The 27,975-nt window shown below is 38.6% G+C and overlaps 1 protein-coding gene across 2 annotated transcripts; it reads left to right on the forward strand.

The window, feature by feature from the left end:
* The first annotated feature begins 149 nt into the window (after positions 1 to 149).
* On the forward strand, positions 150 to 27,904 carry si:ch211-283g2.1 (sodium- and chloride-dependent GABA transporter ine). 2 transcript variants are annotated; one of them, XM_010905137.5, is made up of 14 exons: positions 150 to 376; positions 10,426 to 10,648; positions 11,628 to 11,762; positions 12,372 to 12,582; positions 18,038 to 18,170; positions 18,342 to 18,476; positions 18,707 to 18,810; positions 19,588 to 19,712; positions 19,895 to 20,007; positions 20,518 to 20,658; positions 21,034 to 21,133; positions 23,568 to 23,668; positions 23,840 to 24,007; positions 27,634 to 27,904. In XM_010905137.5, exons 1-14 carry the CDS (start codon positions 347 to 349, stop codon positions 27,784 to 27,786), a joined length of 1,872 nt encoding a protein of 623 aa, XP_010903439.2. In that variant the 5' UTR covers positions 150 to 346; the 3' UTR covers positions 27,787 to 27,904. The 2 variants fall into 2 exon arrangements, with proteins under 2 accessions (XP_010903439.2, XP_010903440.2); XM_010905138.5 differs by lacking the exon at positions 150 to 376 and adding an exon at positions 873 to 1,036.
* Positions 27,905 to 27,975: the final 71 nt, after the last annotated feature.

Here is a 27,975-nt window from a genome sequence, read left to right on the forward strand (position 1 = left end):
GATGCTCAGAACAGAACACAACACCTCCAGTTACTGACCACCTCCCCTTTCCAGTGGGCTGTAGTAGATGGGCGTGGTCAGATAACATTCTACTTCTCTACGCATAAATCTAAACATTCTATATTTTCAATATCATCCAGTTTTATTAGAATGTTATTAATCACCGCCTAATAATAAATCGATTTGAAAGAGCTAGACAATATCTTCAAATTGTTGTCGATAGTCAAAGTCTGTAGATGGTGAACGTTCCACGCGATATCTAGGCATGGGTCTCCCTAAAACAAAGCATTTCACTCGAGGGTGTAGCCCTACGTCGATCATCACAACGAGAGCGAGGTAATGATCCATGTTCCATGTGCGTTCTCCCAACGCCGAGGTATAGTATTTTATGGCTTGGTGGCTCCAACATGAAAGCATTTTTACAAATAATACAAAATACACACGTCGTTTTTAAATGATACAAAAAAATATTAATATTAATTAAAGTGACTTGGGTGGGGATTGTGTAAATCATCATGGCGTTAGCTGTCAAGCTTTTTCCAATCACATTTCATGATGATAGATAATTTATCAGGCATTACGTTGAAATTCTATAAAGGCTGGCAACAAAGTAACTCACCATTGCTCATAGTCCATGGCGTTTGCCTGTGGCACAACATTTTGTTTACATGAACATGAATAGCCATGGCAATAAATATTGATCACAGGGCGCTGGGAGTAAACAGACGGACGTTTCGTGTCCATCGCCTGCGTTGACGCGCGTCTCGTTGGATGGAGGGACGACGCAAAGCCATGGGCTGATGCGACGCACTTCATATTAATCCGTTCCAGAGGCGTAACTCGATTGGGGTGCTGAGGCTACTAGAAAGTCTCTTTCACAATCTCGCCAGGGGGGTCTACTTCCTACGGTTAAGTGACCGTGCATCGAGCACGCCTAGAGAATAAGCGCTGTGCCCAGTATAAACCAAGCTCATTAAGACGTGAGGCGGGTGAAGTGTCGTGTTTTAGGGAGACCCTTCTGCGCAGCAGTACCGAGGTAAAGTATTTTATACCTTGGTGTCACCAACAAGAAAATAGCAGTTGTACATGCACGATGTAATTTTTTAATTATACAAAACATTTTCATTTAAAGTGAGTGGGGTACATGATTTTGACAAAACGTTGAGGGTACTGTTATACTAGAGCACTTAATTATTAATGGGACAGATATATCAGTTCGATGTTCTGATCATGTTAAATGTTAATAAGGTCTTTGGTAAGCATGGAGCTTAACCCTTTTTTACGATTAACATTTTAGTAATTTAGCAGACGATCCTCTCCAGAGCAACTTACAATAAGTGCATTCCTCTTTAGGTGTCTTGGAAAACCAACATCTGACATAATAAGTAGGCTGCTTTCCTTCATAAAATGTACAATAGTAAATTAAACACATACAAAGGATATTGGGATGCACTATTCAGTCAGTTGTACATTCCGGACATGCATTATTTTAATGTTATACATCCTAAATACGAATACATTTCCATGTCCAAAATTACAGACAACAAACTTAAAAGTAACCGTCAGAGAAGAGGCAGGGAAGAATGTATTCATTATGTATTTCAGAACTGATCTCCATGTAATGGCTATTTCACAACCTTATAACAGCGTGTGCAATTCCTCTGATTCTAACTGAGGCAGGGTTGGGGGCATTCAGGGAGAGTGTTTGATCACACAAATATTTTTTTTAAATCCATTCAGTTTTCAAATTACGTGTCACGCCATAGAGCGGTAGCTACGTAGGCTATGTATCGGTAAATACAGATACTGAGTAGATAATGATTGCGCTAACCGCCAAGCTTCCCAAGTTATCATATTTAATTTCACTAAATATTTTGGCAAGCCTACTACGGTGATATTCTATCAAGGCTGGCAAAAATTCGCTGTTAGATTAACTCACAATTGCTCCTGGCACGCGGAAATTACCTTTTGGTCAAAACTTTTACTAGCGTTCTGCCAGCAGCACTAATGATGGCGTCACTATCGTATGGTAACGATTATATCTTCAAAATAACAGCCACCTTGTCACTCCATTGCAATGTGTATAATTTTAAACATAGTTAAATGTTATCAAAGGCAATTTGTTTGTAGCTTTTATGGTTGTCAGCTATATACTTATAACAAAGCTATCTGACTATGTGTGGAGATTGGCATTCGAGAAACACTCAGTAAGTGTGTAGAATCTTTATATAGTGTCATTTCTTGAGGGAACACAGTTGATAGGCCAAGCAGCACAATATAAACCCACTTACTCCAGTGGGCCGAATGCAATACACAATCTTCAAAGTAGCCTATGGAAATTGCCTTAGAACTAAAAAACTGGACTATGTGAAGTGAGATGTGGAAGATGGTAAAATGTTTGCAATTTATTATGAAAAGAGACTCGACAGTCGTTTGTATAACAGTTGATTATTTCAGTTTAATTACGTGGATCCACAGGAAAAATCGTTTTCACAAAACAGAGTATAAGTACAGAGACCAACAGAGTAGTGTCATAACAATTGTTCTGATCATACATTATTGCTTTCACCTCTTTATACCCCTCCTTGTCAGACCCCAAATATATTATCTCTAATGCTATAAGATACATACAAAACAAGTTGTCAGACTAATAGGAAAATAAGATAGGACCTACACTGTCATGGCAACCATAGTTCTATGGCATTGTTAAAAGACCTGCTGATCTGAGCTACCCCTGTTCTCCTGCCCAAATGGAAGGATATAGAGGAGACACAGGCAACTTCACCTTGGAGCCATCTGTAGTTGGGTCATAGATAAGATAGGTTTGAGGCCTGGCGCCTTGGTTGTGGCCATAATCACTTCAAAGAACGGGGCATGCTGACCTTGGTCTTCTTCTATCTGTGGCATACATGAACAGTCTAAAGCAAATTCAGGCCTAGTGTAAAACAATCAATTTATTACAGTTAATTTGCAGAATAATGGATAAATAAGGATATGGTAATAAATTAATCCTTTACAGAGACATGGCATTCATGAAATACTCAGTAGGTCGTTTAGTTGAATTTCATCCGGGAACACGGACCGTATACTTAGAAGCAAAATTTAGCTCATCTACTCCATTGGTCCCAATTCAATACTAATGCCATGTCTTTGTAGTGTGGTTTCTTCGTTATGAGGCAATTAAGTGGCGTAGGCCACTTAAGTGTATATTATATTGTATTGGGGACAATGGAGTACATGGGGTAAATATTGCTGTATTGTGGTTTCACATTTCACAGTTTTTCGTTATAACCTTAACTGGTCTGTACATTGTATATTTTAAGTAATAATGTTAGTTAGAACTTTAACTGGCCTCACATACACTAGGGTGAGAGTACGCCGGCGCACTGTAGCTGCCTCTTAGAAACTAAACGTAGATTTTTGTCTGCTATTTGCTGGTCAATCTCCCTGATTTCGATTAAGCATTACGTGTTCTTAGTTTTACATTATTTTGCCTACTGAGTCTCGTTACGCAAAAGTATTTTACAACTGTCTGTTTATTATTCTGAGATTCTTCCGATTGATTGCTAGCTGCAAGGAGGAGAACCATGTTGACTCTACTTGTGTTTTTCGGCCTGTACACATCAACCGCATGGAGACAGTCCTGGGCATAACTGGAACAGCCCTTGACAGGTTTCATTCCTGTTTAGCTGACCATAAGCAGTTCGTGTCACCTGGGACCTCACAATCCTCCCAGCCTGTCAACCAACGAGTGCCGCATGGTTCTAAGCTTGGACCCCTGCTTCTCCACATCTATTCTACATGTTACCCCTCGGACAGGTCATTCACCGCCAGGGTCTTTCATTCCATTCTTATGCAGATGCCACACAGATCTACATCGACACCAAACCCTCCTCACACCTCCCTCCCCATCTCTGATTAGCTCTCTTAAAGACATCAACTGGATGAATTGTAATTTACTGAAACTCAACAGCAATAAAATCGATGTAATGTTGGAGGCTCCCAATGCTCTCTTAATGAAAATCAATGCGTTATTATGTCCATTGACGGCTCCTCCATCTGCCCATCTTCCAAGATCAGACATCTGGGTGTCACCTTTGACCCAGTCTTTCCTTTGAGCCCCACCTCAAGTCCATCACCTGACTTCTTCCACCTCCATAACATCTCCCGACTCCGCCCATACCTCACAGACCCAGTAGCAGAGACCCTCTTGTACTGTACGCTTTCATAACATCTTGTCTGGACTACTGCAATGGAGTCCTGTGTCAGGCAAAGAACTGGACATGCACCAGTTTTTTCAATACTCAGCTGCCCAAGTCCTCACTTGCACCAAATCCTGGGAACACATCACTCCCACACTGCACAACCTTCACAGTCTCCCAGTCACGTTCTGCATCAATTTTAATATCCTGCTCTTCACCTACAAAGCCATCCATTGCCTTAAATTCTGGAACTCTCTTCAGCCACCTGCAACTTGGATTTCATCACCACCTTTAAAAACAGACTTAAAACTGACTTGTTCCTGATGACTTTTCCATCTCTGTAGCTTGAACCTGAGTTAGCTTCAGTGGTGCTTCATAGTTTCATTGTCTTTTCTTTCTTTGATTACTGGTTCTTGTTATTTTGTATTTTTTGCTCTACAATATCCTTGGGACCTTAAATAAAATCCAGTGTATTAATATTATTACATATTGCAATGTATTGAAAATAGGGCTTTTATTTAGAAAATTATTATATGAGTTAGTGCTGCCAGCGTAAAAGTCTACCAAGTAATTGAATGTGCTCTTTACCCAGTATAAATTATGCCCACCAAGAACTGAGCCGTACAAAATGCAGTGTTTTGGGGGCGTCCCCATTTCACCCAACCACAGTTCAACAATGTCAAGCACCGACAGTTTTTATCAAACAAATCCTGACAGAAAATGTTGTGAATCGAATTTAATGAAAAGTTTATTTCAATTCAATGTTATGTCTATATGTATACCTTTTTCTCTTTTTTCTGCACTATTTGCATTTGCCATCTGTTTAGACAAAGTCAATTTCTTTATTTGCCATTCATTTGAGCCTATATAAACATATACTCAATTGGCTTTTTATTTAATTTCCAAAAAGGTGTAGCTATTTATAGTTTTGATTGACACAACTTTCCTTTGTCCACACAATAGATGATGTCCCACACCGGGACTGCATTTGTGTGTGTGTGTGTGTGTGCACTGAGCGTTAGAGTATCAATTGTACATTTATTTGGAGATTGTTGCAAATATCTGGATAAATGGTGGCCATATCATCATGGCTACTGTAGATAACAGTTCATTTTAAATACAGTGCACAGCAGTGACATCTGGTGGTCTACATATATATATATATTTATTAATGTATAAATAAATAAATATATGTGTATGTATGTGTAAGATTTCAACTCATGCAAATACTTATTACTTAATCCTGTGAATTCACAAGACAGACCAGTGTATGTCTGTCTCCGTCCGGCTAAAGCCACATAGCCCCCAATTTGGTGAAATTTTAGGAAGAATATAATAGTCCTTTGAATGTCTAGACCGGCAGGGCTCCAGGTGTAGAGACAGGGCAAAGTTGATGTAAGTGTAACATTTTTCTTACAAAGTTAGAGAACATACTTGTGATGGGATATCAGATGGGTGACTAATTACAGGAAAAACCAACATAACGTGTCTCAGTAAGGTACAGGGAAACCACGAGCTGCCATAACTGCTTCAATGCCCATTGGCATGGATTCTAAGAGTCTTCTGAACTCTAATGGAGGGATGGAACACGGTTCTTTGAAAAGATATTCCCTCATTTCATGTTTTGCCGATGGTGGTGAAGAGCACTGTTTAACACATCAGTATTAAATCTCCCGTAGGTGTCCAAATGGGTTGAGAGCTGGTGACTGTGAAGGCCATAGAATATGATTCACATAATTTTAATCAAACCATTCAATGATCCCTCTTGCCTAGTGGATGGGGGCACTGTCATCCAGGAAGAGACATCAGGATAGAATAGTTTCACCATAGGATAATGATGATCACTCAGAAAAAATCTAAATGATTTGCTGTGGCCCTTCCCTTTAAGGGGAAAAGTGGACCCAAAAAGGCTCCCATAGCATAACAAAAATGCCCCGACAGTGCTTTTGAGCATGTCTCATTCTGTTTTCTGATGTCTTAACAATAGATCTAAATGATTTAACTTTAGTCACAGTTTCTGTTGAAAGCCAGTTGAGCAGTTTTTGTGACTGAAGCTCCTGTCATCTCTGCCCCAATATTGATCTCTCTCTTGCCATCTTGATCTAAATTTGAGGTCAAGTGAGCCTGCTCAGCATTTTCTTTACATGCTGCAGAGTATGATAGGATATTAATTGTTTAAGTGTATAGTACAGTACACTTGAATGGAAGCATCTGCATTTGTTATGTTCATCCACTAATATATTCAGGTTTTTCCTTTATTTGTCAATCATCTGTGTATACATGGCTTTGGGAAGAGTTCAGTTTCTCAAAAAAGTTTTGTGTATAAATTAATTTATAATTGATTAGGTCATATATAATTCCCCAAAGCCATTTTTTTTTTTACAAATGCGTGGCAATTTATTAAGCTTAGATGCATCCTGTGCCCTTTGATCATCCTCGGGATGTCTTGAGAACTTGATTGGAGTCCACCTATGTTTCGTGAGAGATAATATTTTTGGCACAACTCAGGGTTCATGCACAACTTTGTCTTCATCATAGTTGGTGCCACAAAAAAAAACGTACAAGCTAATAATGTGTGTGTTCCATGTAGCCTTAAAATTCCATATAGCCTAACATGATGTAGCTTTGTACAATACTAATAAAATGGCAAAATGTTACCATACTCCTAAATGTTTATCAAATTGTGAATATCCAAGCAGATTTCATTGTAAAGATCCTACAACCACACTATCAGTAGTAGTCCCCGCCTCACAAATCCCAATTTTAAAACGGGCCAGAGGGCTTTATCGAAACACATAGAAAAGAAAAACAACATGAAATTAACCTTCGCTGGCCTGGTTCCTCTTTTCTTACCTGTCTTTGTGGATAGAGCTGGTGGCTCACCGTTATGGCGGTGGTGTTTCTTAGACATCCTTATAGCTTGCAGCTGCGTCTCATTAGGGCCGTCACAGGCTCACTGTCACAGAACTGGAACAGCCGGGCGGATTCCATCCGTTTCCACATGCTCCGCCCATGCTCAGTGACCGACCAGTGTGGCGACAGTTGTTGTTCCCAAGCCTGTTTGGCCACGTTCAGCGGTCCTCAGGGTCATCTGCCTTATAGCAGCTCATAGGGACTGATGCCGTGGAGGCCTGAGGGATCTCACGTATGTTGAAGGCCAAGTGCAGGAGTGTCAGGTACCAGTCACGACCACCCTCCGTAACCACTTGTTTCAGCTTCCATTTGAAAGCGGTCAACCAATCTGTCTGTTTGGGGGTGGTACATGGCAGTCTGCAGGTAGTGCACATGGAGGAGCTCGTACAGGTCTATCATCAGCTGGGAGATGAATGGTGTTCTCTCGTCTGTGAGGAGTTCTTTTGGGAAGTTTACATGGCTGAAAAGCAGGAACAGTTTAGGTTGCCATCAGATTAGGTTGTATACATCATCATCAACAAGATATACTTGTGACCACGGCCAGATTTTGGCAGAATAAAAAATCAAAAATGGTCATATGTAGCTCAGTTGGTAAAGAATGGTGCCAGAAGGGTTTTGATTCCCATGCCAGGCCAGTTTGAAAAAGTATGCAACCCAAGAGGTGCTTTATTGCTAGTATTAACCTATTACCAATGTAATATAAACAGTAAAATGTTTTTTTTCATACACAGGGTTTACAGTAACATACCACTGCAGCCAGTTGGCATCCTGGGTTCAAGCCAACAAATTTCTAATATACAAAACACAAAAAAGAAACAGCATTATGAAAAAGATATATTCAATATTATTTACGTAAGGGGTACATAAAAAGGGGGTGGACAAAATAACAAAAACACCACATGGAAAAGGGCTGTTACTTTAAAGTAACTAAGATGTACCATTAGGTTTATTGACAATTAGCAGTATACACGGTCTGACCCTAAACATTTCAATACTTGAGTTTTCAAAGGAACATGAGACAACAAACAGAGTTCCAAAAAGGTCAAATTGGCGTTGCCTGATTTGCAGGTGCATCTGTCAACTAAACTTCAAAATGATATAATGTGTAAAGGGGAAACAGTCTCAAATCATGACAATATTTGTCAAAAACACAGGTCTTTGATATTAACACAGCGTGAGGTTTTTCATCAATTTTGTTTATCCTTTGTACATTTAGGTTATACGATTAACAGTAGGCTGTTATAAGGCACAATTTTGACAATTTTACGTTTCCATAATTACCCAAGTATTGTAGTGTTATGCAGTGTGTACCACACCTCTCACCTCTTTCCCCATGACATGTTTTCCTTATTGTAATAATGACCCAGGAAAAGCAGAGTCATGGTTAACCTTTGCCTGCCCACATTTATTATCAAAGAAAACACAGTGTTTACAGCTAGTCACCTACCAACGACTCAAACAATGGACCTTTTCAAGTTTTGTGTTTATTTGTTACATGTGAAGAAGAAAATGCAGATGTTACTGTATGTACAGTGATCTTGTGCCCCGGTTCCAAAAATGCAGTAGTAATAAATAAAATAAATATAAAAATCTAATTAAAAACTAAACACCATCTTCATCAGTAAACAATAAGAGAGTTCTTTGACTGTCAAGGTGCATTAACTATTATCTAAGTAACTATGTATGCATTTGTTTATAGAAATATATGTACATATAGCAGTACACTGTTTGCATTAAAATGGAATGGAATGGACTATGAATGAAGGACAAACTTACTTTTTGTAGAGATGGTTAGAGGTTAGGTCTGGGTTCATTTACCATTTATGTTTTTGATTGTATACTGTAATGGCTGCTTTCTTTTATGCCATTCATTTTCCCGTAGGGAGTTTATTAACCAATGATAATTACTTTTTACAATGTATTGCAGTTTCACGGTACAAAGTTATTGCTTGCATGTACAATTGTTTCATAAAAAGCATAACTTGAAGCTTGTATTCACACAACTACCCATCAGGAATGTTTTTGGAATGTTCAAGTCAACACAACTTTGACTGTTGACGCTTAGGGTAATGTAATACAGCAATTATATTGGTTTAAATCTGTAATAAGACTATGCCAACCTATTGGGGATATTACATTAATTAACTCCATGATTTAAAAGTTGGAGTGATTCAAAGCAATCAAGATATGTCATGGGAAAAAAAGAAACAAATATTATGTAATTAATTCAATTGGATTTATTGCAAAGTGTCAAAATTATCCCAAAACAGATTACCTACAATTACGAGATAGTAACATTAAATCCAGGTAGTGGCATACTGGTTCTGCTTTGGCGTTGGGTAAAAGCACACATATTTCCAACTGTTACAGGTCTGACTCCAGCCACCAGACTCCAGCTGTGCAAAGCCTTCTTCTACTGATTCTTAATAAAGGGGCAGGGTGGCGTGTTGAGATACAGTATGTCACAACATATTAATGAACGCACGTTGGGCTATAACTGCCACTGCATATACTCAAATACTCTGCATTTGTTTTTCTGGGTCTCTATCCTGCAATCACAATATATAAGTTGCTATGCAAGCATCTTTAATGGATACAAATGAGAGGAGGTTGGGGCTTACTTTTAACTCTTAGAACACAAAGGGCCAAAAAAAATCTAATGAGAGGTAATGTCCTAGCCCATAAGATGCAAATGGATGCCCAAAGCAATGTAAAACTAATCTTGGTCAGAACAATTGTAATCGCCCATTTAAGGGTCTCCTTTAATAAAGCTATTAAAAGGGCTGTGGTAACCCTATACACATTTCTAAATCCTTTAATAAACACCTGGATTCAATTGTTAGTCCATACATCTGGGATTTGTAATCACACAGCTTAAGTAAAAACATCCCTGCAAGCCCAAAATTGAGAGAGGACTGGCTCATCCAAATAATATATCTTATTACTGAGCTGATAAAATTTGCCCCAACGCTACAATTGGTTTACATTTGTGTGTGAAAAAAGCCACATATTTTCAATCAGAACAGATCCACGTATAAAGTGTTTTAATAGCTGAAGTTCAATTTTAGTAAAACAACATGTTACTATGGTCACGTGAATTACTGAATAAATTCTGAGAACATTTAGTCTGGTTGTATCGCTGCCCTGTAGGCAATGCTGAAACACTTAGTAATATGTGCGTCATTTCACCGTAAGACATATAAGAACTAAGAACCAAACAATAGGCTCCCTCTCCGACTACTGAGTTGCACTCAGCTAATCATTAATACGTCATAAAGGATGATTATATGACTGTCATTTATACTCAAAGAAAGCCTCCCATGAAGTTTGGGCCCAGACAGTCAAGAAACAGAGAAGACCAAGACAGACAGAGTCAACTTTGGAAATGGAGCAGGACCAATGCAAGATGGATCACGAGCCAGACAGGCCCACATGGACTAAACAAATCGAGTTCACTCTGGCTGGGATTGGCTGTGCTGTGGGGCTGGGCAATGTGTGGCGGTTCCCATATCTGTGTTACAGAAGTGGAGGAGGTGAGAAGACATTTCCTATGTCATGATAGAAGACAATGCCTATGTGGTATAACCAAACATACATACATTTTTTCAGTTATATTGTTGAGATTGTTTGTGACTTAAAATGTTAAATCTTTAACGGACAGCATGCTTTCTGTTGTCATGTTGATAGATGTTGATGTCAAGAAAACATTATGGGGGAAATTATCAGCACAGAGTAGAGTTTTGTAGTTTAGAATTAGAATATGATGAAGTTGATAGGGCAACTCATTTTATTGTGAAATACTTGAATAATGCGTTAATGGGTTTTACCAAATTGCATTTGTCCATTGAACAGAATGAATTCAGAATGGCACAACATGCAATCATTATACAGCTACTAAAACACAAGCTAATGCGTTCTCTAGAAATTTTACGGTGAGTTTGGGTGAATGATTCAGTTCAAGGTTAGACCAGGTTAAATATAGACTGAATCATCAACACACTGCATAAACTAGCAGTGAAAATATAACTCGGCAGCACCTTAACATGCCACTCAAAATGTTTCCATGTTAGCCTTGTTTGGGTTCATATCTAAGAACGCAGCTCTTAGATTTGTGACAACATCCACAAGCTTCTCAACTCTTGACATTGGCATTTATATTTGTAGATGTAGTTTTATACCCTGTGACTGTTTAGAATGATTCCATTCTCTTATGCTGTAGCCTAATAATTTTTATGTTCAAATATGATATCTGCCTTGTATTTGCCATATCTTTTTTTCTAAGGAGAATCTCTGAAGACTTTTCATGAGAAGGGTTTATGTAAAAAAAATATATTGAAAAGTTTAAAATAAATAAAGGTCTGAAGATTTCTCTGAGATCTGATAATGCTACATTTGTATAACAAACCAAAGTCATACTTGAACAAGCGCCCACCACTATAGTAATTGTAGGCAATTACAATAGACAATAGACAGAGATTGTGTTATTGACATGTTGCTTTTGTCCCGGGTTAGGTGCATTTTTGATTCCCTACCTGCTGATGCTACTGGTTCTTGGGATTCCTCTGCTCTACATGGAGCTGATTCTGGGCCAGTACACAAGGAGAGGACCAGTTCATGCTCTGGCTAAAGCCTGCCCGTTGCTCAAAGGTACTGAAGTGCATCATCTATTTTCAACTAGCGTAAAACTAGAGTAAAACAACATCCAAAGGTGGGTAATGAAATGGTCATCATTTTGTTCCTCACTAGTGGAGCAGAGGATGACCATAGCCTTGCCAGCCTAAGGCTTGTCAGGTTTTACGCTTTGCTGTAATTATTATGCTCTAATTATTATTATTATTATGTCTACATTAGAATAACTTAACTACCTTAACATTAGTCAATTATGTACAAAACTAAATATTTTAACTAAGTTTAAGTTGCAATTAGGTGTTGAAAAAACAACAAAGTTTACTCCATCCCTTGTTTCAGAAAAAAAGCTGAAGGATAGGGCTATATGATGTAACCACTTTCAAATTTGTAGTGACAACTATGAATGACTGACCAACCACAATATCAGAATATAGTTTCAACCACATTTACTACAGGCTATATAGTATCTATTTACATTTACCTTGTTTAAAAACATTGGACCGAAGCAATCTTATATTTTGCGATCGGACTGGGGTACATTGAATTCAGGCAATTATAGAAATGTTATTCTCGAAGAATCAGCCTGTTTCAGATTGCGCCTTCAATTGTAATTTGTCCATACTTTAGGAGTGGGCTTGGCAACAGTGGCTATCTCATTCATCATGTGTACATACTACAATGTCATCATCACCTGGGGCCTGTACTACCTCTTCAGCTCCTTCCAGAGCCCGCTACCTTGGCAGAGTTGCAACAACACATGGAACAAGCCCAACTGCACTGACCGCGTCATTACCAACAGTAGCGTACACTCCTCCACTGCCAGCCAGCAGTTCTTCAGGTAAGTTTAAGTCATGCCTGGTTGGCCGATTGATCCTGACTTTAGTCTGTCGTGCTCCATTACGGTATTTCAGTATGACTAGCCAGTGCATCAAATTGGTGGGCAGTAAATAGGTTTGAACATTTATGTTTTGGCATGTCTTGTGTTGTGTTAACATTTTCCTGAATTAGCTTCAAATTATTGTATTTCTTTGAGAAATCAATTTAATCTCCAACTTATACCATGTGGTCTTTAATCTTGATGACCATAACAATTATGAAAAAACATTTTTAAATTCTCACTTTCAAAGGGATGGGTTGCATATGAAGTTACACTATACACACTAGAAAGGCTCCCTAAATGATTCCTTAAGTCTACTGGTTACATTGATTTAACATGATAGTATATAATTGTACTTTTAAGAAATGGGACAGGAAACATGTTGTACACATCACTTTTTAGGCAAAATCCTATAGGAATGCATTATGACTTGCAAGAAAATGGGTAACACATTTCAACAGATTTTAACAGTTCCTTTAAGTTTTTTCATGACGCAATAAAACTTGAGCAAAAACCCAGATATAACTATTTACTAGGAACGCAGTTGGATGTGTAACCAAAAACAATAGCTATGTAATGGGATATGATGGCTTAAAATTTTTGTGGTGAAGTGGAATCCCAATATTGACTTGGTTACTAACCTGATTTGTTTTTGTCAATGTTTTCACCCTACATAGTTGACTCTAAACCTGTTAATATTGTTTTCGGATGTCCCCTAACGTCTACTGGTTACTGGTTATCTTATGTAACATGCTGTAACTCAATATACTATTTCACTTTTTAGCAATAAAATGCAAACCTCATACACATAACTTCATAGTCCAGTACATTAAAAATGAGAATGTTTTGTAATTTATCAAAAGCTATTATACATAACAATCTCATGTTAGCAATGTGTTATGTCCAGCGTGAGGATCCAGGGTGATTGCAAAGCCCAATTTTGTTTGAATGCTTGAGGTGGTTTGGAAGGCCAAATAAAATCAACCGCTATTCTATATATATACTTTTTTTTACTATAACCAAATAAATATTTAATAATTATGATATAATGGGTATCAAAACCACTGATGCATTTCTTTTATGAATGAACAATAACACATTTCAGCCTCATCATAGTAATTTCCAATTACAATAATATAATACATAGAATGCTTTCAAAGTATGCAATATTAGTACTTTCTGGCTTTCATACTGTATAAACCAAGGATATCTATTTGTGAAACTATATATTAACTGTTTAGGAATATGTTGCATATTGCATATTGTTATATTGTTATCAATGAGCAATTTGTTGTCACCATGTAGTGACTGAAATGTATCTGCTGTTATACATACATTTTTGGGTTATGAAATTAATCATACAATACACTCACCTAAAGGATTATTAGGAACACCTGTTCAATTTCTCATTAATGCAGATAATAAACCAATCACATGGCAGTTGCTTCAATGCATTTAGGGGTGTGGTCCTGGTCAAGACAATCTCCTGAACTCCAAACTGAATGTCAGAATGGGAAAGAAAGGTGATTTAAGCAATTTTGAGCATGGCATGGTTGTTGGTGCCAGAAGGGCCAGTCTGAGTATTTCACAATCTGCTCAGTTACTGGGATTTTCACGCACAACCATTTCTAGGGTTTACAAAGAATGGTGTGAAAAGGGAAAAACATCCAGTATGCGACAGTCCTGTGGGCGAAAATGCCTTGTTGATGCTAGAGGTCAGAGGAGAATGGGCAGACTGATTCAAGCTGATAGAAGAGCAACTTTGACTGAAATAACCACTTGTTACAACCGAGGTATGCAGCAAAGCATTTGTGAAGCCACAACACGCACAACCTTGAGGCGAATGGGCTACAACAGCAGAAGACCCCACCGGGTACCACTCATCTCCACTACAAATAGGAAAAAGAGGCTACAATTTGCACGAGCTCACCAAAATTGGACAGTTGAAGACTGGAAGAATGTTGCCTGGTCTGATGAGTCTCGATTTCTGTTGAGACATTCAGATGGTAGAGTCAGAATTTGGCGTAAACAGAATGAGAACATGGATCCATCATGCCTTGTTACCACTGTGCAGGCTGGTGGTGGTGGTGTAATGGTGTGGGGGATGTTTTCTTGGCACACTTTAGGCCCCTTAATGCCAATTGGGCATCGTTTAAATGCCACAGCCTACCTGTTTCTGACCATGTCCATCCCTTTATGACCACCATGTACCCATCCTCTGATGGCTACTTCCAGCAGGATAATGCACCATGTCACAAAGCTCAAATCATTTCAAATTGGTTTCTTGAACATGACAATGAGTTCACTGTACTGAAATGGCCTCCACAGTCACCAGATCTCAACCCAATAGAGCATCTTTGGGATGTGGTGGAACGGGAGCTTCATGCCCTGGATGTGCATCCTACAAATCTCCATCAACTGCAAGATGCTATCCTATCAATATGGGCCAACATTTCTAAAGAATGCTTTCAGCACCTTGTTGAATCAATGCCACGTAGAATTAAGGCAGTTCTGAAGGCGAAAGGGGGTCAAACACAGTATTAGTATGGTGTTCCTAATAAACCTTTAGGTGAGTGTATATGCCAATTAGTTTGTGAATAATATAACTTTGAAATACCATATCAGCTTCATTTACATTTTGTGCACGATTTGAACCCAAAATATTATTATAATCTAGGTGAATTACAGAAGCAAAAGTTTGCATTCAAACCAACTTTCTCCCAACCCTGTGTTGTAATTTCATTTTCTGTCAACCATCTTAAAATAAGCTGTAAAAATGCTGTTTATTCACATTTTAAGGATATTTCATAGAGATTTAGATGGCACAAGTATTCCCTACACTATTCAATGCTTGTTTTCTCATATGAACAGAAATTAAGTGAACCATGTAGAATTTTAGCAAGCAGGAAATTAGTCTCCCATTGTTTTTTGATAACAATGAGTTGTTCATACCTATTTAAGGTTGCTGATGGAAGAGAGAGGGTGATGCTTTTCATTTTAACACGAGAATCACATCCTGCTTTTTTTGTGCAATAGAAAGTCTGCAAATTAGGATGTGCTTTGTATGTCCACAAATACTTCCTGGGTGAATACATATTTTTAAACACTATCGCTTTAAGACATGTCCTGTGATGAACATCTCACCAAGATTTTCTCCTTGTTACTCTGTTCACTCTACTAGGAAGCATTCTCAAGCACATACACACTGGAAGAAAGTGCATTCCTTGGCCAACAACCATAAATCAGCTTGCTGGCATCTGACCTAATAGAATCCCTATTAAGACATCTGAACTATCACCACATCTACTGATCCACCTCAGGCTTCACTGAGACTAACAAGGGTTACTCATTTATTTTCTTGCTGGAAGTAATGCATTGCTGTTAAATTCTACCTTTAGCAGGGTTTTCAAACTCTGAGACATCAAGACATCTGCTTGCTGTTCATGGACAACCACACTGAAAGCCATGAAAACAATTTGTTGGATTTTTCGGTTTGTATGCTGTCAGTTGCGGGCTTCCCAGCTAAACCAACTACTAAATGCTTTCATGAAGTGATAACACAGCATTACAAAATAAAAATAAGTTAAATTTCCTTAGTTGCTAAATTTATTTCTGTATTTGCCAAATAATTAACTGGCTTGTGGTGAGTAGGGTCTTTCTATGATTCTCTTCACTATTGCGCCTCTCGACAAATTTACTAGCGTTTTTTTCCATTTAATTGTCCAGACTTGCCAGATTGGAGGTATTTTTAAAAGACATTAAATTAAATCTACCAACGATATGATAGGATGTTTGACAAATATATATTACTGCTTTTTTTCTGATTTCTTTTGCACCTCCCCTGAAGCGATCTGGTGAACCTCAAATTTCAAAAACCCCTGACCTGGCGGGACATGTACAGGATATGTTATGTGTTCCATTTCTTACCCAGAATGTAAAATCCAGGACCATTTTCACCATTGACTAATAAGGGTGCTAATTACATACAGTGAAGAAAAACATTATTTGATCCCCTGCTGATTTAGTACGTTTACCCACTGACAAAGAAATGATCAGTCTATAACTTTAATGGTAGGTTTATTTGAACAGTGAGAGACAGAATAACAGAACAACAAAAAAATCCAGAAAAACGCATGTGTAAATTGATTTGCATTTTAATGAGTGAAATAAGTATTTGATCCCCTCTCAATCAGAACACTCTTAAAGGGAGTGCTCCTAATCTCAGCTTGTTACCTGTATAAAGACACCTGTCAACAGAAGCAATCAATCAATCAGATTCCAAACTTTCCACCATGGCCAAGACCAAAGAGCTGTTCAAGGATGTCAGGGACAAGATTGTAGACCTACATAAGGCTGGAATGGGCTACAAGACCATCGCCAAGCAGCTTGGTGAGAAGGTGACAACAGTTGGTGCGATTATTCGCAAATGGAAGAACTGCAAAAGAACTGTATATCTCCCTCGGTCTGGGGCTCCATGCAAGATCTCACCTTGTGGAGTTTCTCAATGATCATGAGAATGGTGAGCAATCAGCCCATAACCACACGGGAGGATCTTGTCAATGATCTCAAGGCAGCTGGAACCATAGTCATCCAGGAAAACAATTGGTAACACATAATGGCGTGAAGGACTGATATCCTGCAGCGCCCCGCTAGGTCCCCCTGCTCAAGAAAGTACATGGAGGAGGAGGAATGCTGCCTATGACCCCAAGAACGCCATCCCCACCGCCAAACATGGAGGTGGAAACATTATGCTTTTGGCTCAAGAAGAAGCACATTAAGGTCCTGGAGTGGCCTAGCCAGTCTGCAGACCTTAATCCCAAAGAAAATCTGTGGGGGGAGCTGACTTGCAGAAGATCTGCAAAGAGGAGTGGGACAAAATCCCTCCTGAGATGTGTGCAAACCTGGTGGCCAACTACAGGAAACGTCTGACCTCTGTGATTGCCAACAAGGGTTTGCCACTAAGTACTAAGTCATGTTTTGCAGAGGGGTTTGAATACGTATTTCACTCATTCAAATGCAAATCAATTTATAAAGTTTTTGACATGCGTTTTTCTGGATTTTTGTTGTTGTTATTCTGTCCCTCACTGTTCAAATAAACCTACCATTAAAGTTAAAGACTGATCATTCCTTTGTCAGTGGGCTAACGTACAAAATCAGCCGGGGATCAAATGAAAAGAAAATAACTAAGATCGCAAAATGTAAGATTGTTTCGGTCCAATGTTTTTAAACAAAGTAAATGTTAGCAGACACTGTATAGCCTGTAATAAATGTGGCTGAAAGTGTTATTTTGTAAAAATAGTAAAATTTGAATTGCACATTTGCAGTGTAACAAACCTGATATTTATGTTATAATATTGATATTGATTTCGTATTGAGCAGATCTGTTTTGTTTGTGTCTTTGTATGTTCTATTGTAGTTATAAAATGTTGGAGCAAACCGGAGGGGTCGAGCAGGGTGGGTTGATGCGATGGGAACTTTTTCTTCTGCTCATCTTGGCGTGGATCCTCATCTATTTCTGCATCTTCAAGGGGGTCAAGTCTACAGGCAAGGTGAGAGAGAGGGGGGACTGACAGGCATGCAGAAAAGGAGATAAAAAGAATGAGTGATTATTTCTGTTTAGTCCTTTTTTACACCAAGGCCAACCCTGTGATTCAGAGTGAGTTCTCAGCCATCATGAATCCAGATAATGTCAGCTTCTTACTACTGTGTGTCTCCCCTAGGTGGTATACTTCACAGCTCTCTTCCCATATGTCATACTGTTAGCTCTGCTGATAAACAACGCCCAGCTGCCAGGTGCTTTGGAAGGCATCCTATTTTTTATCGTGCCAAAATGGGGAAAACTCCTGGAGGTTGAGGTATGTAAAGTGAACTGTAGACCTCTTCCTTTCCCTAACTAACTTCGTATCTTCTTCCCAGATCAAACCTAATCCTTACCTCAAACTCAACCTAACCCTGACTTTATGTTATTATCCCATTTAAACCCTAACACTGACTGCCTGTTTTTTTTAGTTTGTTTGTTCATCATTGTGGATTAGCTTTATGGTGTGATTGGAGGTTTCAGAATAATATTTGTGTTGTGTATCAGGTGTGGGTCAATGCAGCAGCTCAGATCTTCAACTCCATTGGGATAGGCTTCGGCTCCCTCATGGCCATGTCCAGCTATAACAACTTCAACAACAACATTTTAAAGTAAGAGGCATACAGTGAGGAGAGGGTGTTGTCATTTTAATTGGTTAAAAGTAATTTAAAATACAGTGCATTTGGAAAGTATTCAGACCACTTCACTGTTCATATTTTGTTACTGTATGTTAGAGCCTTACTCAAAATGTATTAAATATATTTTTTCCTCATCAATCTACACACAATAACCCATAATAACCAAGCAAAGATTCTGCAGCAATGGGAGTAAATTAAACATTGAAAGCTGATACTAACAATTCCTACGTGTTCTAACTTTTGTTGATTACTTAAAAACTATTTGACTGTATAAAAGCAGTGACTGTATAAAACCTGATTGAACATCTCTATTGAGACTTGAAAATGACGTTCCACATCCAATCTGACAGAGCTTGAGAGGATCTGCACAGAAGAATCTGAGAAACTCCCCAAATATAAGTGTGCCAAGTTTGTAGCTTCATAACCAGGAAAACTTGATGCTGTAATAGCTGCCAGAGGTGCTTCAACAAAGTACTGAGTCAAGAAGTCTGAATATTTATATTATGATATATATAATTTTTTTATTCAAAAAAAGTATATTTGGTCATTATTGAGTATTATGTGTTGACTGATAAAGATTTTTTTTTTCTTTTAGAATCTGTAACATGACAAAAGGGGTCTGAATACTTTCTGAATGTACTGTACACGTTAACATTTATACAGTGTCAATATTAGGTAGATCTCAGTACAGACAGAAGCTGTATACCATAGATTGTATTGGAGTGATCACTATCACTTTTTTCACTACAGAGACACACTGGCTATCTCCATCACCAACTCCCTGACGAGTATTCTTGCAGGCTTTGTCATCTTCTCTGCCTTCGGCTACATGTCACATCTTCAGAATGTACCTATTAGTGAGCTGGCTGTTGATGGTCAGTTTCTGTAAGCAGACTAAAGTTCAATTTCTGTTTTAGGACATGGTTCTTTTCTAGTTTTACCTCTACAGTATTTGAGGAAAAACATAATAATTTCACATTCTGATACGAGAAAATTAAGTATAGAAATGAAAGTCATAACAATTGTTCCTGTGTGTTTTGAATTTATTTTCCTCTAGGTCCAGGTCTGGTTTTTGTGGTTTACCCACAAGCCTTTGCAACAATGCCAGTGGCTCCACTGTGGGCAGTTCTTTTCTTCATCATGCTTTTGTGCCTTGGGCTGGACAGCCAGGTACCTATCCTTATCTATGCATACCTAACCTAAACCAACATTATGCTATAGACACATCTCTGTAAGTCCTTTTTGTTTTTCCTCATGGTAAAATGTTGGTAGGTATTCTACTTGTTTACTATAATATCCAGTAAATTGTGTGCAATTCTATAAGGAATAATTCCAGGAATTACAAATGAATCTTTAACTAACAAATTTCCAATATCAGAATGTAATTATCTTTTATAATGTGGTACTCTACCGGTGATGCAGTGTCACATCAGATGTCTATGGCTTTTATAATAACGTGACAGAAAATATTTCACATTTAGATTGATGTTTAGTGTATAGGAATTTTTTTCTTGAAAACATTTAAATGACAGTCACAAGAGTCGTTGCCATCAGAATTGCCAATGAAAGCTTGAGCTGTGAGCTGTGAAATTATGTTTGTTTTTTATTTTACTTTTATACTGGACATAGTATACTTTTATACTGTACATATAGTCTGAACTCTTGAAAAATCTTCATCAGTTTGCCATGGTGGAGGTAATGGTGACCAGCCTGATGGATGCGTTTGGAGGGCGCTTGCTAAAGGTCCTTAGAAAGAAGGAGCTGCTGGTTCTGGTAGTCTGCAGCACAGCCTTTCTGATGGGGATACCCCATGTCATGCAGGTACCCTGGCCTCCCAAAGAGCATATACATTCATCAGTCAACTCAAGCACAGCAAGACAATAGAAGTCTAGAATTGTAATGAGGTAATATTCTTAGGGTTATTTAATTATGCTCTACCCAAATACACACTTTTTTTTTTACTATATAGAACCAATAACAGGTTTTATGGCTCACTTCATATGTCCCTCAAGCATATCTATAACTACAGTTTAACTTATCTTAACCTAGAACTAAAACCTTTATTAATTGTGTCAGACGCTCAATTATGTTCTGGTGAGCGACTGACAGAAGTCTCCAATCATCTAAACAGCAAAAGGCCTCTAGCTGTCATATTCTGGAATCATTTGGCACAATATTAAATGTGTTTTTCACCAGGTGGGGATCTACGTTTTCCAGCTGATGGACCATTACACTGCTATAGTGTCCATCATGTTTCTGGCCTTCTTTGAGGTGCTTGCCATCTGTGGACTTTATGGTAAGATGTGTGCATTTGTGTGTGTGTGTTTGTTTCTATGCCAAGTCAGGACAGTTGTGTAATTAACAGCAAAGTCAGGACACAGATCAAAGTCATGCATTTTTATATGCCAATATTTAACATTTAAAATCCCACACAACACATTGAGTGTCAATCCTGTGAGACGTTTGTTTCTCAAACCTGACACTCTAATGTATTTCTACTGTTGTTTAGTTACTCCCACTCTTTGTATTCTGGTTACAGCCGGTTTGGGCTGTTCTGTGAAGGGAGTAGTACACAGTGTTCTGTGAAGGGAGTAGTACACAGTGTTCTGTGAAGGGAGTAGTACACAGTGTTCTGTGAAGGGAGTAGTACACAGTGTTCTGTGAAGGGAGTAGTACACAGTGTTGTACGAGATCTTCAGTTCCTAGGAAATTTCTCACATGGAATAGTCTTCATTTCTCAGAACAATAATAGACGGATGAGTTTCAGAAGGAAGTTCTTTCTGTTTCTGGCCATTTTGTGCCTGTAATCAAACAAAATTGCTGATGCTCCAGACACTCAACTAGTCAAAAGCAGGCCAGATTTATTGCTTCCTTAATCAGCACAACAGTTTTCAGATGTGCTAACATCATTGCAAAAGTGTTTTCTAATGATCGATTAGCCTTTTAAAATTATAAACTTGGATTAGCAAACACAACGTGCCATTGGAACACAGGAGTGATGGTTGCTGATAGTGGGCCTCTGTACCCCTTTGTAGACATTCCATTAAACACCTGCCGTTTCCAGCTACAATAGTCATTTACAACATTAACACTGTCTACACTGATTGTCTGAGTAATTTGCTTTTCTTTAAAAAAAAGAATTACACCAAACTTTTGAATAGTAGTGTAAGTTATACAGTATCTCACTAAAGTGAGTACACCCCTCACATTTGGCCACCATTATTTTCCAGCACTGCCTTAACCCTCTTGGGCATAGAGTTCACCAGAGCTTCACAGGTTGCCACTGGAGTCTTCTTCCACTTCTCCATGATGACATCACAGAGCTGGTGGATGTTAGAGACCTTGCGCTCCTCCACCTTCCATTTTGAGGATGCCCCACAGATGCTCAATAGGGTTTAGGTCTGGAGACATGCTTGGCCAGTTCTTTAGCAAGGCAGTGGTCATCTTGGAGGTGTGTTTGGGGTTGTTATCATGTTGGAATACTGGGAATCATGCTCTGCTTCAGTATGTCACAGTACATGTTGGCATTCATGGTTCCCTCAATGAACTGTAGCTCCCCAGTGCCGGCAGCACTCAAGCATCCCCAGAACATGACACTCCCACCATGCTTGACTGTAGGCAAGACACACTTGTCTTTGTACTTCTCATCTGGTTGCCGCAACACACGATTGACACCATCTGAACCAAATAAGTTTATCTTGGTCTCATCAGACCACAGGACATGGTTCCAGTAATTAATGTCCTTAGTCTGCTTGTCTTCAGCAAACTGTTTGCGGGCTTTCTTGTGCATCATCTTTAGAAGAGGCTTCCTTCTGGGACGACAGCCATGCAGACCAATTTGATGCAGTGTGCAGCATATGGTCTGAGGACTGACAGGCTGACCCCCCACCCCTTCAACCTGTGCAGCAATGCTGGCAGCACTCATACGTCTATTTCCCAAAGTCAAACTCTGGATATGACGCTGAGCACGTGCACTTAACTTCTTTGGTCGACCATGGCGAGGCCTGTTCTGAGTGAAACCTGTCCTGTTAAACCGCTGTATGGTCTTGGCCACCGTGCTGCAGCTCAGTTTCAGGGTATTGGCAATCTTCTTATAGTCTAGGCCATCTTTATGTAGAGCAACAATTCTTTTTTTCAGATCCTCAGAGAGTTCTTTGCAATGAGGTGCCATGTTGAACTTCCATTAACCAGTATGAGGGAGTGTGAGAGCGATAACACCAAATTTGACACACCTGCTCCCCATTCACACCTGAGACCTTGTAACTCTAATGAGTCACATAACACCGGGGAGGGAAAATGGCTAATTGGGTCCAATTTGGACATTTTCACTTAGGGTTGTACTCACTTTTGTTGACAGCGGTTTAGACATTATTGGCTGTGTGTTGAGTTATTTTGAGGGGACAGCACATTTACACTGTTATACAAGCTGTACACTCACTACTTTACATTGTAGCAAAGTGTCATTTCTTCAGTGTTTTCACATGAAAAGATATAATCAAAAATTTGCAAAAATGTGAGGGGTGTACTCACTTATGTGAGATACTGTATATTGTAGCCTGATTCACAAGGATCACACAAAGACAGTAAAAAAAAACATGTCACGCCATGACACCTGTGAGTCTTAATAAATTAGTTTGTGTTTGTGTGTGCACATATACAGTATGACTGTAGGAATAGGAATGAAAATAGTAAGTACATTGCTTTTTCTTATGTTGTTTTATCTCTGACAGGTGTGAGGCGGCTTTCGGCAAACGTAAAAGAGATGGGAGGGAATAGGCCTAACATCTTCTTTACAGTGTGCTGGATGTTTGTGTCTCCTCTTCTGATCACTGTGAGTCCTCAACAGTACCTCATCCTAATTATAGTGTCTACAAATAAAACACTCTCATGTTTACATTATCTGATGTAAAAGAGTAAATCATTGTAATTCAGGTTTAAGAGTAGGAATACTTTTAATGTAATTGATGAATTTATTTAATCATCCCTCTGTTTTTTTGTCCAGGTGATTCTGGTGTTCACAATCATCCAGTTTAAACCAGCTCGCTATGAAGAGTATGTCTATCCCCCATGGGCTCAGGGGGTTGGCTGGGTCATCGCCATGGCGTCCATAATCTGGATCCCTCTTGGAGCTCTTCACACACTGTGGGTTCTGCCTGGCTCATTCACAGAGGTACTGTATTACTTAATCATCATTACCTTTTAATTTATGGTATCTACGTACGGAATAGTACTGTAAACACTTTCAGTCAGTTTAACTCAAAGTCAGCAAAATGGTAATAATGCATTAAAACTTTTATGTGATACTGTCATTAACTCAATTTATTTTATACGTTTAAGTTCATGCTCAACTTTATAATAGTTTTATTATCGTTTTGTTTCATGTACAGTGATGTTTGAAAGTGTGTGAAAAAAATATTTTGAAGTATTAAAATAAACTCAGAAAAGCCTTATCTTTCCTTATCAATTCGTAATAAAGACATTCCAAATACGACACAAACAAAAACATATTTTAATTATTTAACAAAATTGGTTTACATAACAATAAATTAGTAGTTTGAGGCACCTCCATTGATCCATGGATCATTATTAAAATACCAATTTGCGGCCCAGCTTTAGCTCCAATTGATAGACTGACATTCTGATCAAGAATCTCCGGGTATACCTCAGAATTCATGGTTCCCTTGATGATGTCCAGTCACCTATTTCCAGAGGAGGAATAGCAGCCCCAGATCTTGCCATTCCACCATGCCTGACTGTTAGTAGAAGGATTATGACCAAAAGAGATTCAGATCTGTCCAAAGAATGGACTTCCGAAAATTTTCATATTTGTCCAGGGGGGTCTCTGGAAAATTTAAGATGGAAGATTTGGTATTTTATTGACAGCAGAGGCTTCTTCCTAACCACCCTCCCATGAATGCCATTTTGATTTAGTGTTTTTTTTTTGGGTGAAGCATGCACATTAACCTGAACTGCAGCATGGGATGTCTGCAAATCTCAAGATGTTATGTTTGCATTTACATGATATATAGTTATGGAAGGATGTCCACTTCAAGGCAGAGTTGCGGTCAAATTAAATGCTCTTTATTTGTACATTATCACAGTGGACTGATAGCTAAAATCTTTTTGAGATAGTTGTATAGCCTACCCACTTCCTCATGTCCTTTGATCTCCTTTCCTCTCAGCATGGTGTGTTTTACATTCACCTACAGTTAGGTCCAGAAATAATTGGACACTGACACAAGTTTTGTTATTTTGGCTGTTTACCAAAATACAGTTAAATAATGTAAAGTGGCATAAAGTGCATTCTCTCAGCCTTGAGGGTATTCACATCCAAATGGAAGGAAGGGTTTAGGAATAGCTCTGTCAAAAGCTGTTTCATGGACAGGTCATTATATCTTCGTCAATTAAGCAGGTAAAAGGTCTGGAGTTGATTCCAGGTGTGACATTTACATTTGGAAGCTGTTGCTGTGAACTCACAACATGCGGTCAAAGTGAAAAAGGTCAACCTTGGGCTGCAAAAAACCCCCAGAAAACATCAGAGAGATAGCAGGAACATTAAGAGTGGCCAAATCAACAGTTTGGTACATTCTGAGAAAAAAAGAACGCACTGGTGAAGTTTGCAACGCAAAAAGGCCTGGACGTCCACGGAAGCCAACAGTGGTGGATGATCGTAGGATCCTTTCCATGGTAAAGAAAAACCCCTTCACAACAACCAGCAAAGTGAAGGACACTCTTCAGAAGGTAGGCATATAATTATCCAAGTCAACCATGAAGAGAAGACTTCACGAGAGCAAATACAGAGGGTTCACCACAAGGTGCAAACCATTCATGAGCCTCAACAATAGAAAGGCCAGTTTAGATTTAGCCAAAAAAACATCTAAAAAAGCCAGCCCAGTTCTGGAACAGCATTCTTTAGACAGGTGAAACTAGGATCAACCTGTACCTGAGTGATGGGAAGAAAAGAGTGATCCAAAGCATACCACATTATCTGTAAACAGGGTTGTAAACAGGGTTGAGGCAGTGTGATGGTATGGCCATACATGGCTTCCAATGGCACTGGATCACTAGTGACAGAAGCAGCTGGATGATATGTATAGGGATATATTGTCCGCTCAGATTCAGACAAATTCGGCGCTTCACTTTACAGATGGACAATGACCCAAAATATACTGCGAAAGCAATCCAGGAGTTGTTTTAAGGCCAAGAAGTGGAATATTCTGCAATGACCGAGTCAATCACCTTATCTAAAACCGATTGAGCATTTCACTTGCTGAAGACAAAACCTAAGGCAGAAAGACACACGAACAACTGAAAACAGCTGCAGTAAAGGCCTGGCAAAGCATAACAAAGGAGGAAACCCAGCATTTGGTAATGTCCATGCGTTCCAGACTTCAAGCAAGCTTGGAAAGGATTCTTGACAAAGTATTAAAACTATTTATGATTTTGTTAACATGTCCAATTACATTTGAGCCCCTGAAATGAGGGGACTGTGTATGAAAATGGTTGCAATTCCTAAACGTTTCATACGATAATTTTGTTTAACCCCTTTCATTTCTTACTATATGATTTTATTATGTACAAAACATTTTTTCCCAATTAAATACAAATTCTGTCTTGCTGTTAAAACTAAAGCTGGATTTCAAAAAGAATTACTCCACCTTTACAGTGCCTTGCAGATAGGGTTGCACAACGCTGGTGAAGTTCCCAGGTTTTACAGAAATCTCAGATGCTGTGATTTTGCAATTGTAATAGGCAAAGCAGGGCTTCAAAATAAGGCCTTATGGCATACATAATGTACTAAGAATTTAACATACATAAAATTAATTCTGGGAACTCACATGAAGGACAAACGATTATTAACTAAAATAAAAAACAAATATAAAATGTATGGGTTCAATAACCATATCTCTGTCATGGGTGGTAACTCGGTTTCCTTGAGTTTACTTTAAAGAGCAATGTATATTGGGAAATTATATTGAGTGTGTGGCTTAGTATATTACACACTTCTTTTAAGCTAACACAACTCAAATCTCAGTTGTATCAACTAAAAATGTGTGCGTTCTCAATGAAAATATATGTTTAGTGCTAAACCTTTAAATTCTGCAAAATTCTGACTTTTAGTTTTATGAACTTATTATTATTATTATTAAGGAAACAGATAATCAGGTTACATTATACTTGTTAAAATAATTAACTAAGACTTCCATTTTTACCAAGTTATAGTTAGCATTTTATTCAAAGTTTAACAAACGTACAAAATGTATTTTTGTAAATTAAATATCCTTGGAATATAATGATTTTCTAATACAAAAATATTAGAAGATCAATAACTTCTAATAAGGGCTCCTTTGTGAGCAACAGTAATGTCACTGCCTTGCAGTGCAGCTGCATCACTGCGGCCAGGGTTCCAGTGCCTAGGAGTTCATCATAGGGCAACGAATGTTGGCTCGGCACCATCCAGAGTTGGTAAGGTGGGGGTTAATCACTATAGGCACTCTTTAGGTTTAGAGCCTGCATGCTCAGTTGCTGTTGTTGGCTAGGAATGTGCTCTCTAACAGTTGCACAGGTTTAGGCTTATACTTACTGGTTTGGCTATGTAATAAGATAGGAAACAGAATGGATAGGCCACATGTGAAGACGTCTCAATCTTTGACTCCTGAACTCGCTGGGAGTTACTGCGATGAGGCCATGCCATTATCATCAATTGCACATCACAAAATTGTGGAAGGGAGAAAAACTATAAAGAAAAGAAATGTTAAAATAACTTCTAATAAAGTATTGTATTCCTATCCCCAGAGATTAGTACTGTCAATCACCCCCTATTCACTGGACAAGGAGAAGCCAAAGGTACCATACTACCTGGAGAGGAGAGAAGAGACATTCTCAAACATATCAATCAGCTCCTACGAAACTCCACCAGATAAGACTAACTTTCAAACAAACCTCTGATATTGATTGGAAAGACTGGTGAGGGTGCACTAAATACAGTTGCTCTCAAACACATTCACCCCCTTAGACATTTCCACATTTTATTGTGTTACAACATGAAATCTAAATGGATTAAAAAAAATTGGGCTCCGATCAACACAGAAGTCCTTAATGTCAAAGTGAAAAATAAATTAAAATCAGTGAGTTTTA

The sequence above is a fragment of the Esox lucius genome, chromosome 7 (assembly GCF_011004845.1).
Source record: "Esox lucius isolate fEsoLuc1 chromosome 7, fEsoLuc1.pri, whole genome shotgun sequence".
NCBI classification, from domain to species: Eukaryota; Metazoa; Chordata; class Actinopteri; order Esociformes; family Esocidae; genus Esox; species Esox lucius.